Genomic DNA, 14,526 nt, shown 5'->3' on the forward strand with positions numbered 1-14,526 from the left:
ATGAGGCCAGACATTGTGCACCAGGAGGAACCCAGGATCCAGTGCACCTGGGTCTTGACAGCAGGTCCAACGATTTGATGCTGGTAGCTAATGGTAGTCAGGGTGCCTGTAGAAGTCTGTGTCCCTACAAGGATATACATCCACAGACCATCACTGATCCACCACCAAATTGGTCATGCTTACCGATGTTATAGGCTTCACGACTTCTTCAGACCCTTTCACATCTGTCTTATGTGCTCAGTGTGAACCTGCTCTCATTTGTGAAAAGCACAGGGTGCCAGAGGTTGACCTGCCAGTGCTGGTATTCAAAGGCAAATGCCAATCAGGCTGTACAGTGCAGTGAGCCCAGGGCCTACTAAGCCACCCTAATGAAGTCTGTTTCTGATTATTTGGTCAGAGACATTCACACCTGTGGCCTGCTGGAGTTAATTTTGTAGCTCTGGCAGTGCTCTTCCTGTTCCTCCTTGGGCAAAGGAGCAGATACCAGGTTTGCTGTTCGATTAAGGATCTTCTACTGCCCTGTCTAACTCTGCTAGACTAAGTGTCTGGAATCTGAATGCTGCTGAGACTGTGCTGTGAGACACAGGAAACCGTTTGGCAACGCCACATATTGATGTGCCATCCTGGAGGAGGTGGACTACCTTTGGAACCTCTGCCAGGTCCAGGTATCTCCTCATACTATCATTAGTAATATTCACCCAGAAAATGTGGAGGAAAATGTGTCAGTAATCTGTAAATACATTCCCGTGTTAGTTGTCTCATAGTTGCCCCTCCAATGCACCTGTTGTTAATTTCATGAACTCCAAAGCAGCTGAAGCAGATTAACAGCCCCTCTGATACTTAACTGAACAGATAAATATCCCAAATCAAAAAGCTTTCAGGAATCATAAGTTAAGATGTTAAACAAACCCACAACCATCCAACCATTTGCTGTTTACTGAACACTGTATAGTAAACTGTGAGTACCCTTATAGTGGATATACTCTACAGTATTGCGCTGTGAAACACAAAAATGAGAAACTGTGGACGAGAAAGTTCAAAGAGATCAAAAACACTGCAAAGCACAGGAGCATAAAGAAAGAGTCGAGGATTGATTGGCGACGATTTCTTGCATCTGGGCGAAGACAGAAATAAAAGCAAAAAAAATGTAGGCTATAATCATGTTAGTCTCCCCCCACTCCTCCACAATGGTCCAATCCCTCCATTTTAGCTCCCTCCATCTTCTGAGTGGTCATCTGTTGATTACACGTTATATTTAACTCTGCTGTCTCACTCTTTCCCTGCCTTACTCAGGTCCCAGTGTGCACAACCGCAGCATTCAAGCATACATACATAAATAACATACATACATGCAAAATTTAATCAAATAAATAAATCACTCGGCCCAGCGGCCCTTTCTAATCAAGTGACATCAATCAGGGAGAACTATGGGTAAAGAGGCCTTGCGGCTGACGCCTACTGAGTGCGCCCAGATCACTGGAGTAGCGTCTATTTGAGTCCAAGGGGGGAAATATACGCTCCATGTCCCATTATATGAGAAGGGCTATCCTTTCGTCAGCGCGCCCATTACTCCCCCTATCATTTCCCCAAATCTAAAACCTGTTTTCAATCAACACAGCCAAACGAGTGCCTGTCCAAGAGAGGGGGAGAGAGAGAGAGCAAAAAGACCGAGAGAGCAAGGGAGAGAAAGCAGTAGAGATGGACAGTGAGGGTAGGGGTAGAGGCAGAGCGATGGAGGGCTCTCTCCTTCTTTCTTCTAGTGATTGGAGCGTTTTGCATTCTGTATGTGTGTGTGATTGAATCCGACTCCTAAATTAGGGCTGTCGAGTCGAGGAGCTGAATGTCCTTAACCCCCCTTCCCATATCCAATGCCCAGGCTCCGCTACTTTTGTGTGTGTGTGTGTGTGTGTGTGTGTGTGTGTGAGCGCACATGTGTGTGTGTCACATCACTGGTGAATATTTTAAGTGCAGCCTGGGTAAAAGGTTTATGTTAAGACATTGATTGCTAATGCTATGTTGTACATGTATTTGTGAGGAAGCTTTGTTAGGACATTAAAATTCAAAGTTCAGCAGTGGCTCTACTAACTTGATTTCACTTTCAGTGGCTGTATAGCAGAGAAGGAAGAAAAATGAATAAAATATGACTAAATTTACAAAAGCAGAGCCAGTTTCAAAACAAACACAAGGCAAAACTTTGGAGGACAACTCGCCCCGAAACTTACTTATTCTTTATCACAAAGAAATCAAAATACATCAATCAATATTGGTTGATGTATTAATTTGGCCTACGTTTTCATTTGGCCCGTAGTGGGGTTCAATCATCAACTGTAGATTGTTTTGGTGTAAAAGCTGGCCCGTTTGGGACAGATCAGCCTTCTTTTGAATTTAACCCTGGAGAACCCATGGGGTCAAATAATGGAAGTGGATGGAACTTACCTTACTCACAAAAAACAAAAGTCCAAGCATCATATCGTGAGCATTTTCTTTCTACTGTCTACATTCAACATCTGTGTCACTGAAGATTAAAACATCTGTACATCCATTATAAAAGGTTTAGCACTTTTAACACTGTGACAGGACGTAAACATTAATGCCATTACCCCTCAGCTGGTGGATATAAACAGTATAAAGACAATAGTTCCTGCATGAATGTGTTCACAACAAGGTTTCTGCATCATGTAACTAGTTATATTCTAGTAAAGGCAGACATTTCTACACAAGAGCTCTCTAACTGTGCAGCTCAAACCAAAACCACCTACAGGCCACGTGAAAAACAATGAATTAGATTTATTGCAACAAGTATGCTGGGTGTGTGTTATCTTACTTTTTTCGTCATTATTTAGTACTTTTGTGATTGCGTATTCCCAGTCAAAGATGAACCTGTAGAAGCACAGCTGGTTGTATAGGGCCTTCTCCGAGTACTGCAGAGAGAACACAGACACACACAAAAAGAGTTACTTCATCAAGAAAACCCCCACCCGATATGGATTAAGGCAAACGCTCTGTTGTTTGGAGGCAGATGAGGAGCCTCGTGTATATTTTTCTTGCATGTGTGGAATATCCCTGTCACTACTAGTCTTATCCAGCCACCTCACCAACAACACTACTGCTCTATTTCTGCATTAATAAGTGATTAATCACCATTATTCACTCCGCGAGAACGGAGTCAAGATCATGACAGGAGGGGAAAAAACCCATCAACAACAGAATAATAAAAGTGGTTTACCAGTTTGAAAAACAGGCACATTAAACATAATTCTAAGAGGGTGCACCTAGCTCAAATGACTATACTTCCCTGAAAACATCTCCCTTCCTCTGTGTGACACAGTAAAGCGAGAAAACAAATTTGCTTGCTTTGTTAATCTCCACTGCAATTAAATGGAGCCACACGACAGCCTGCCAGAGGGAGAGAGGGGAAAGAGACGGAGAGGATGAGCAAGACAGCGGTGGGAGGGAGGAAGGGAAGAGAAAAAAGAAGAAAAACAGAGCAAAAGAAAGCAAGACTCGGAAAGAAGTGAGAGATGGTGAGAGAGAACGAAAAGAGGGGATCAGGCCTGAAATACCCTCCCTCATAATAGTTTGTTGTGATAAGCCATTGTGAGAGAGGCATGTGAACAGCCGAGGCTGTCAATTTGATTAGCCATTATACTGCATGTTTAATTGCAGTTATTGGCTCGTCATTTCCCTGCTACGCTGCAGAGGGCACGCTAAGCCCCGACCCCACACTGCCATCAGGTGTGCGCCGAGTGCTTTATTATTACCACCAGGAAGAATCCCCCGACAATCCCTGTGTGTCAGTATCCGTGTGTCTCTGTGTGTGTGTGTGTGTGTGAGTGAAACGAGTATGTGTGCGCCCATTATACCTGCCAATCGGGAATGTGCGTAATTGTAATTTCAGTTTTTACTGCTGTGGCATAATCAAGTGGCAAGAGTATCTAATGCAGCTATACGCAAACTGTGTGATGTGTGAAAGCGAGTGTGTGTTTAATGGCTTTCTATGGCTTGCCCACATGGCACGCACAGCTGTTGACCGCTGATGCACTTGCCTAGTCAACAACCAAACCATGCGCATCCCATAATGGAGCCTCGGTTACGGTTGCCAAGGTTGAACAAGCTCGGTCGGCACAAACACAGCGCGTCGCTTCTTCCTCTTAGGGAAAGAAAAAAAATGCACACACACACACACACACACACACACCTCATATTTGAACAATATAATGCTGATTGTGGGCGGGCCATTCGTGCCGTACTGACTGACTGACAGGTGTCAGAAAGGCGTGGCTAAAATGTTACAGGATTGTTATTGAATTTAGAGCCCCTCAACCCCACCTCACTCTCTCCCACACTCACACACACACACACACACACCTACCTCGTCATTCAGCTCGGCGCTTTGTTCCTGCACTGACACCATTTCAATTTGCTCCACAAATCTGCAGCATTTTCAGCCTGACTGCCTAAGGAGCAAACCAGCTGTGAAATTGCCTCTCTCCCGGGAGTGTTGGACCCCCCCAGCCCCCACCTCGTACCCCTTGCTCCTTTGCCTCCCTCATCCCTGACTGACTACCCCCCCCACCCCCTTCCCTTGCCTCCCCACAGATGCACACAACCCCGACCCAGCTACAAAACACAGTTACGCCATAAGGAAGATGTGTCAGGAGGACGATAAAGTGGGGGAGAGGATGTATACAATAAAAGGTAAAAGTAAGAAATAAGAAAAGAGGCTAAATCATACAAATTGATCCAAATCACAGAGCAACAGTCTAAAATGGCTTCACGCAATAAAACAAGCACTCAAGACTTCCTCAGTCTTAAAAACACCTGCCTCTATCTTTTACGTGACACAGGCGCGCACACATATCCGACCTCCAGAGAACTTTTGCGCACTACACTGTCGCTCAGGTACACCAGTGAAGCAGTTAATGAAAGGTAGTCAGACAGACAATATTCTGCGAGCATGCGAGGGAGAGACGTTGCAGCAGGCCAAACAAAAACACAGCCAGTTTTCCCCCCCGCTTTTTTGGGTTACAGAGGCTGGAACGTGTGAACTGCTGTGAAACTACAAGCATCCAGTGGCTTTGACATGGCAGAAAATATCCCAGCACCGGTGACACGGACAAGGGCCTCGGCTTTGCATGCTTCTTTCTGGCTTTGCTGCAAACATGCATTGTAAATACTGAGTCTACAAGCACTCGTGCTACTGCAGCTGCAGAAAGAGAGAGGGAGTGAGAAAGGGAGGGAGATGGAGAGAAACAAACATACATTTTTCCCTCAGCTGTGAGGCCACAAGGCTTTAAAACTCTTGAGCTTTTTAGATGCGATGAGCGTTATTGCCGGTTGTGGTAGTCACGCCGATCAGCTTCACAAGACACCATAATGAGTCAATATATGTAAATCTTTACTAGGCAAACACGGCGGGAAACAAAGGCATTTAACTGGTGCTCTCGCCCGCAAGCCTCCAACGATTCAGCACCGGTAATTTCTCCCCATTGAAAGGCATAATTGCCTGCTATTTGAAGATATTCATGCTCAATTTTTGAAATTAATTTCAATTGGGGGGAAATGTAGAAATGTCAGCTCCAGTGAAAGGGATTTGATTTCAATTATCCTCGCTCAAAGGACTGTGATTTCCAAATACACTTAAGCAAAATTATGACAAGAATTTTTGTTCGGCAAAATTCAGTGTTTAAAGAGCGATTAGGCGATAATGGGGCAGCTTTGAGCCGGCAGTGAATGCAGCCGTCTCCCTCTGAAAGGCACTCAATTATCTCTGATTGCTCCCGCTATAATGTATCAAATAGAGATACCTGCTATTGCCGTAATTTGTGTGAAAATTAACATGCTGCAATTTCCACTAGAGGGAAAAAGGGAGCTCTAATGGGCGCCTGAGCGTACATCAATAAAACGAGGGGAGAAAAAGAGAGAGAGAGAGGGAGAGAGAGACAGAAAGGGAGGGCGAGAGGAGGAGAGAAAGAGAGCGAGCCAAGAGAAGAGAGAATAAGTGTAGGAGCTAAGGAGGGAGGGAGGGGAGGGAAAGAAAATGAAAAGAAAGGAACGGGGAAAGAAAGCAGTGAATAAAGAGGTGGGGGGAGGAGGGGGGAGGAAAAGTCAGGACAGATTTGAGACAGGGTGAGAAAAAAAATAGCCTATTTGAGTTAAGCACTGCCGAGGGAGCGAGGAGAGAGGGAGAGATGAAGAGAGGAAGAGAAAGAAATTTAATTTACTGAAAATATTACAAATTGCACCTGTGCATAACTCCCCCAAATTACCAACCAATCAAGGCAGAGTGCCTATTACTCTCCCATTACATGGAGATCAGATCACGCTCTGAATCTGTGTCCAGAGAGAGGGGGAGAGGGAGTGAGAGAAGGAGGGAGAAGAAGGAAGAGGCAGAGTGAGAGAGAGATGGAGGAAGGAGAAGAGGCAGCCCCACAGTGACAGTAAATGTACCATGATGCAGAGAGAGAGACACGGGAACAAGGAGTCACAAACAAGATACTCCGTTTACAGAAGCTCTGGCACACAAAAACTGCCTTTGGTGCAGCGTACACAAAAGTAGAACCACTAATCGTCTTTGTGGCTGTTGCATATTTGAGACCGATAAACTATGATGATGCTGGCAGACGAAAAGCAAGAAGGGAATGTGTCCAGAGTGATAAAGCAGGCAGGACGCACATGAATCTGATGGACGTTTCAAAAAGAATCAGAACTTTAATGCATTTAAAAAAGAAAAAAGGAGACCACCTCTCAGTGGAAATTGGCTAATTTCTCGTCTTCTTCATTGCTAGCGTGAGTGGTCCACACCAGCTCAAACTGCCATGAATGGTCTCTTGAATACTTTGCATAATTAGCAGCAATTAAAAGTTGCTGGACTGTTAATGGTAAATGGTAAATGGCCTGTATTTATATAGCGCTTTACTAGTCCCTAAGGACCCCAAAGCGCTTTACACATTCAGTCATCCACCCATTCACGCACACATTCACACACTGGTGATGGCAAGCTACATTGTAGCCACAGCCACCCTGGGGCGCACTGACAGAGGCGAGGCTGCCGGACACTGGCGCCACCGGGCCCTCTGACCACCACCAGTAGGCAACGGGTGAAGTGTCTTGCCCAAGGACACAACGACCAAGACTGTCTAAGCGGGGGGTCGAACCAGCAACCTTCTGATTACAAGGCGAACTCCCAACTCTTGAGCCACGATCGCCCCAAATCTCTGTGCACTGGCTCGATTCAGACAACAGTGCTGAAAAGTCAAAGTTAGCCTACTACGAATCATGACTTATACTATTGCAGGAAAAAACAAAGGAAATCAGCAGCAATAATTCAAAATTAAATGTATTGCTCAAAGGGTACTTCAGCCTTTGCTATATTGCTAAATGTTGTGTTCACAAGGTATTTAAAGAGCTGTAATGTTGAAGCTAGCACACTAAAGGCCAATAAAGACTCAGTGATGTACTTGCGAAGGGATTCTGAGATGAATTCATAACATAATAAAAAGTATTTTTAATATTAGTCTAATGAATCTGTTTACTTACACACACGGAGAAAAACAGACTTTAAACTTTGCAGCAAAGCCATCTTTAAAAAGTGCTTCAACACCATGAAAACAGTCAAGTTTATTCCCATGTGTTATATTTCGACCAGACGTGGCATATTTCTGTCACACCTCCACTTGTCTAAAATGTTTGTGAGTGGGGAAACCAGGACACCACAGAAAAGGTGCCAAAATCTGAACATCACAAAAACAACTACACTGTAAAACAATTACTGCTCTAATACTTGCTACATCATGTCTACCCCCTGTGTCACGTCTGTTTATTCCAGCCTCACACTGTAGCAGCAGTCGGTAGTGACACAGACGTGAGCCACAGAAAGAGTAAAAGCCAGCGTTTTGCACGCAGCGCCTCCATCTAGGTTCAAATCCCTCAACAGACAACTAAAACAATAGATCAGTTTCATGTCAGTGTCCAAAATTATTTGTTTGTTATTCACCTGCAATGTGTGGAAACATCTACTGTCTTTTATTTCATTAACACAACAATGCAATCTGCCCATATCCTGCTTCTGATTTGCGGTTTGTTGCTTAGTTAGCCTTCAAATTACATGGCTGGTTAGAAAGGCCAATCAGAGTCAAAGCAGGGATGGGTCTTTGCACGTTACAGCCAGAGGAAAGAAATGCAGTACTGTTGAAAAGTCTTGAGTGATTTTTCTATCCAGCTATGCCTTTTATGGCATTGGTAGAGCGTTTGGGGTCACTTAGATGCTGGAAAACGAAGCTGTTGCCAATCAGATGTTTTCCACATGGTGGATCCAAATCTGATGGTACTTTTCTGTATTCATAATTCCCCCAAACCACAAAGCCTCCACCTTATACAGATGGTTGTAGACACTGTTGTATTCCTCTCCTGACCTTCTTCATATGGATTGATTACAATTTGAATCACAAATTTCAAATGTGGGTTCATCACTCCATAAGACCTGTTGCCACTGATTTTCAGTTCAGCAATTGTGCAAAATAGAATATCTCAGCCTTTCCCTTCCTTAAGAATACAACAGATGGATCAACTAAAGGGCCAGATACATCTGTCAGGTCTTTCCATGATTAATTCCTATTTCCAGCACAAAACTTTAAAATACTGTATATCTTCTACATCATGGCTAGATTTGCCACATTTTCAGCTAATGGCACTTTGAGAATCACATTATTGGTGTAAATATCTTTGTTCATGGGTTTAAGTAAAGAAATGGGAACAAGTTAGGTGTTTGTGCAACATGTTGCTTGTAATTAAGGGCTTAAAAACAACTACTAATGATTCATAATGTTTCCTTAAGCTTTATAAAGAAAAAAAAAGTTTCTTGGGCAGCACAGACATGTAGTGATTAGCACTGTTGCCTTGCAGCAAGAAGCTCCTGGGTTAAAATCCACCATCTACCATCGTTGGGACCTTTCATGATCTCTCTGGGATACCCCAGCTTCCTCCCACAGTCCAAACTAACTGGTTAAGTGGTGATTCTAAATTGCCCATAGGTGTGACTACAACAGTCCACCCACCCATGACCCTGAATAAGGGGAAATAAGGGGAAGAGAAAGGATGGATGGATGTACTGCACAAGGACAGGACTCAAAATACGTGCAAAAAACAGCCAATTTACAGAGGAAAAATAATCAGGAAATCTGGAGAACTATTCCTGAAGACCACTTTAAAAATGACAGTCGGGTTTCTTGGAAACAGAACAAAAACGGTTGTGGGTCATGACTTTTGCAAAAAACATTTGAGTCATAAAAAGGCAAAATGGTAAATGGACTGGTTTCTCTGGTTCTCATACGGCACTTTTCTACTTTACCCAAGCACTCAAAGCGCTTTATACACATTCAAGCACTTTTCCCTATGCTTTTCTATCATTCACATAGATCCACATTCACTCTGATGGATGCAATGACGATGAGGAAGTGGGTGGGCTTATTCAAAAATAAAAGACTGAATGTAATCTTAACACTTTGATTTCTCACTTTGCCATGTATTATCTCGTCTGAATATAACAGGAGTATTCGTATTGTACTTAAGAAGCTAAAAAAAATTACTAAATGATGCTGCAAATTTTTACTCCTTGTTCTTAAAAGAAAATGCCAAGCCTGATCTCCACAGATGTTGTCTTACCCAATGTTTGAATTTGAAACAAAAATAAAATTTCGTTCAACGCTTTTAAATGTATGCAAAGCACCTTGCAAGCAGGGATGGGGAATTAAGAACAAGCACCAGATGAAAACCTGTTCCAAATTGTCCGGTTCATTGGAAGCGTATGGCTCCAGGCTTATAAGTTCCTTTTAGCAATGCTGGCATCTTTTCCTGACAGTTGCACATTGCCAAACAAAGATTTTTGAACACCTGAGTCACATGCAAATATTACTGAGCGATGAAACACTTGCACTGATGCTGAAAACCTGATGTTCTTCCCCACACAGAAAATCCTCACAGACCCGGTGGTCTTGCACTGGTATCAATAATATCCTCTGAGTATTCATCCTGACTTTTACACAAAACTGCTTACATCTGTCTTCATCATCAGCAACCCATGGATTTAGATAAAAAGGCCAAGTCTGTGGAGTCAAACCGTGAAGTAAAATGAAGACAGGCTGCAGTTTTTAAAGTAGAGAAAGGGTGCATGAACGAGCACAGAGAGTTAAATGTTTTATTCAGCCCACAGTTTAAAGTGCCACGGCCCTCAGGCACAGCAATGGCTGCCTAAGTGGCTACAGTGACAGCAGAAATTGGCCTTCTGGTTTACAACCTGTCGCCACAGAGCCAGACACAGCAAAGCAGCCGGTGGGGGGGTGGGGGGGACAGAAAGGGGCAGAACACGCATGGTTAAAAAAAAAGAAAGAAAGAAAGAAAAAGAATTGACAGGAGAGAGTTAAAGCAAAGGCTTGAGACAGGAATGGTAAGAATGGGACAGAGGCAGAAAAGACAAAAAGCAGATTGAACTGTCACGCTCAAATTGAAAGGGAGAGTGTTTCTTTTAAATCCAGTGGTCAAACTAACAAAGTGTTCATAAGGCGGCTACCAGAGCTGGACAGACAGATGCTTTTAATGGCTAAACTACCATCCAAGCTCTTAGTGCCTTCCAAACACAGACAGAGTGGCACACACGTGCACTGACACACAGTCGCTCACACACACACGACAAAGATTGGTTTTATCAGAGTGTTTATTTGAGGAAATGTGACGCTAATGAGCAGAAATGCACAGCACATATGAGAGCGGATATTGCAGCTCCATAGCACCATCAACTGGAAAAGACCCACAGAATACAACAACCCATGCTGCTGTGGAGATTTAACTCAGCCTGGGCTATATTTCTTTTAAGCCAATGGGAATGCAAAGCCACGTGTGTGCCAGTGTGAACTCTGATGTTTGCGGGTGCGTTACCTCGGGTCTAAGTGTCGCCCTGCTGCAGGCGGGGCAGATGGGTCCATGCCGGGAGAAGGCGATGGGCAAACGTCTGGTCCTGTTCTGACAGGCCTGGTCCTCGCACACCAACCAGCCCTATGACACATGAAACTGGCTTAGTTCGGCCAGCTGTGAAACAGCTGCAAACACACAAAGTTTTCCAAATGTTGCGATTTGTTGCTTGTTAGTTAAATTTTTTGTGAGGTTTTTGGATGAAAATCTCAACTTGCTGCTTTGACAGCAAAAAACACAAAGGAACAACAAAACAAAACCAACATTTTTTTTTTTAAGTTTTAAATAAGTTTTAAAATACTTCAGAGTATAATAAATGCCTTAAAAATTGAATGAAGTTCTGCTACTGCAACAGTGATTAGAAATCATGTTTAAAGGATTCTTGATGAAAATATGTCAAAACACATGAATTAATGTACATTTCCATCAATCAGATGAACACAGAAAACACAGAAAATACATTCAAAGGACCCAATGTCATTACTCGTTTATAAAATGTGTTGATTTACCACTTTGTTGCTAAAGGTGTTCTTAAAAAACTGGGGAGAAGAAAAAAACTTGTTGTCTTGTGGTGCTTTTAAAAACTGTTTCTGGTAATGAGGAAATTTTGCTGAAAATTGTTGTTTCCATTTAGCTGCTCTAATTTTGCACAACAATCTGACAAGAAACGCACTGCAAATAGGATTTGTAAAATACAACAAAAAAACTGCATGAAATAAAAAGAAGTTTACTGACTTCGCATACTGCCTTTTCATGTTTCCTTTTCTTTACATTTTGATGTATCTTCAGCTGCTGTGTGTCAGGGTCCTGCTCTGTCATACAGGCAGAGCAGCAGGCAGCCAAAACGGCAGTAGTTAGGACCTCCTGGAGTGAGGTAGTGACCCTGGGCAGGTGCTGTGGGCTAACCCTCTCAATCTCCCCATATTCTTCCAGATCACTCCTCCCCTTTCTGCTTCTTATGCCCTGTCATTACTAAAAGACGGTTTAAAGGGGAGGGGGTTAATGCCCAACTAATGACAGAGCATAAGACCCACCGCCATCAACGCCTTTGCTCCTTTCCTACATCCAGCTAGCCTTCGTTCTCCCCATTCACTCAAAATAAACCCCTTCAAAACTGCTGCACCTGTCTGCCTATCAATACCACCCCCCTTCACCCACCACACACACACACACACGGTAGCTCCGATTGATTTTTAGGTCCGCCTTTGTCTTCTAATCAGTTTTGAAAAGCAGCAACCAAAAGAAATGGTGAGGATTATTTTCTTTACAGCTGATTTAACCCTATATGAACAACTTTTTTCCCTGTATTGGTCCTTTTAATAATCTGTCAGGTTTTTTAAGGTTATTGTAAAAAGCATGTTTGATTTTAAGGATGCATTTCTCCTGCAAAATCTTTAGGATGTTTCTATAGTAAACCATCAGTGAACAATACTGTAATGGTAAATGGACTGGTACTTACATAAAGCTTTTCTACTCTAACTGAGCAGTCAATCCAGTTATTACTTCACATTTACACCCACACATACACTTCCTATCACACACTCTTCCACCAGTGGAGCACTTTGGGGTTTAGTATGTTACCCAGGCATGCAGGCTGGAGGAGCTGTGGATCAAACTGCCAACCATGTGCCTGGCAGACCACCCACTCCACCCCACTGAGCCACCCAGTACAAATGAACAGCACTTCAGTTCAGCCACTGTTTCTTTATGCATTTTGGGCTTCACCGGGTTCCAATGACGTTGTGATGCTATGAGATTTATATGAGACTAGTATTTCATGTCAGCAATTTCTGACCAAAAAGCATCACATTGTGGATCACTAATTGCAAAATTTGTCCCATTTTAATTTTCATAATGTACTAAATATTTTCAGTGGCAGGTCGGTTTAGCAGTTGGACTGCTATAGAGCCATCCTCAGTGGCCGCTTTATTAGTTACACCTTGTTAGTACCTAAAACCAGGTTTCTGCCTTCAGAACAGTCCGAATTCTTCATGCCATTGATTCAACAAGATGCTGGAAACATCTCCCAGAGATTTTGTTCCATATTGACATGATAGCATCCGAGAGTTGCTGCAGCTTTAGTGGTTGCACATCCATGATTTCTCTCTTGTACCACCACATCCCAAAGGTGCTCTGCAGAATTGAGATCTGCTGACTGTGGAACCATGGAGATGGGTACACTGATCATAAAGAGATGGTCAGCAAGAATACTCGGGTAGCTTGTGGCATTTGAAAGATAGTCAGCTGTTAATAAGATAACTATGGTGTGCCAAGAAAATATCCCCCATAGGCTGAACCATTTATACAAAGAAGGATTGATCCAACTTTTATGTTCACGGCAAATTCTGTCCCGACCGTCTGAATGTCACAGGAAAACTTGAGACCCACCAGATTAGTCAACTTTTTCCAATATTCACCGATTACACTGAGCTGTAGCCTCGGTTTCCTGTTCTTAGCTGACAAGAGATGCTCTTCTGCATATCTTAGCTGTAACAAGTGGTTATTGGAGTTACTGTTGCCTTTCTGTCAAGTTAAAGCTCCATTCTCCTCTGACCTCTTCAATTCATTTTCACTCACAGAACTGCGGTCACTGGATAATTTCTCTTTTTGAGGCCATCCTCTTTAAACTCTAGAGATGATTATGTGGGAAAATCCCAGTAGATTAGCAGTTTCTGAAATACTCAGACCATGTCATGTTCAAAGTCACTTAAAAATCACCTTTATTCTCTATTCTGATGCCTGCTTTGAACTTCAGCGGGTCACTTTGACCATGTCTTCAAACCTAAATGCACTGTCCTGACTAGATATCTGTACCGATGGGCTGCTGAACAAGTGCACCTAACAAAGTGGCTGATGAGTGTATGTTCATCCATTCTCATACATTTAATTTAACAAACTGAACTAGATCAAACCAGAGACAAATACATCTAATCCAACTATTCCTTCTGCAACTGCACACATTTCCAGTAACCTCACGTACACCTCACCACATCAACCAAAATCTGCAAATTTATTTATTGCGTTCAACATGAATACCAGAAAAATATGCATTTTTTTAAGAAAAAAATTGCAGTTTTTTTCTCCCCCAAACAGGAGATGAAGGCGTAGACATGTCGTCTACACAAACAGGCTACACACACACACACACACACACACATACAAACAGAGAGAAATTCGGCCAATCTCTTTTAAATGAAAACCAAACACACAACATATGTCCCAAATCAATTAGAAAGTCCCAGAGTTCACAGCTTTACCCACAATACCCAGCGCCAGGACTAATTATCCAAACACCTCTGCTGTTCTTGTGCAAAGAGCTAGGCATCATGGGAAATGAGACTGCTTCACCGTGTCTGATAAAGACACATGCAGGACAATAGTTCATGGAGGTGGGAGATAAGGAGTATGAGAGTGGGAGGCTGTAGCGCAGTCTTTTTTGTGTACTTCTTATGACACAAGCCTTGGCACACACTGCTGTTCCCATGGGCCTGATTTACTGGCACACAAACATTCAGTGTGCGTACAAACATATTCATTGGCGCCCATTCACATGAATTAAAA

The 14,526-nt window shown here is 43.0% G+C and overlaps 1 protein-coding gene across 2 annotated transcripts in view; it reads right to left on the reverse strand.

Moving 5' to 3' along the window:
- pola1 (polymerase (DNA directed), alpha 1) overlaps positions 1-14,526 on the reverse strand; it is a 58,002-nt gene that overhangs the window by 9,527 nt on the left and 33,949 nt on the right. For both annotated transcript variants that reach the window (XM_084939152.1, XM_084939151.1), the window contains exons 35-36: positions 10,933-11,049; positions 2,825-2,921 (exon numbers count right to left, since the gene is read on the reverse strand). In XM_084939152.1, coding sequence (XP_084795278.1) covers positions 2,825-2,921; positions 10,933-11,049 — 214 coding nt within the window. The remainder of the gene's footprint in view (positions 1-2,824; positions 2,922-10,932; positions 11,050-14,526) is intronic.

The sequence above is a fragment of the Perissodus microlepis genome, chromosome 9 (assembly GCF_051167445.1).
Source record: "Perissodus microlepis isolate ML-2025 ecotype Zambia chromosome 9, ASM5116744v1, whole genome shotgun sequence".
NCBI lineage: Eukaryota > Metazoa > Chordata > Actinopteri > Cichliformes > Cichlidae > Perissodus > Perissodus microlepis.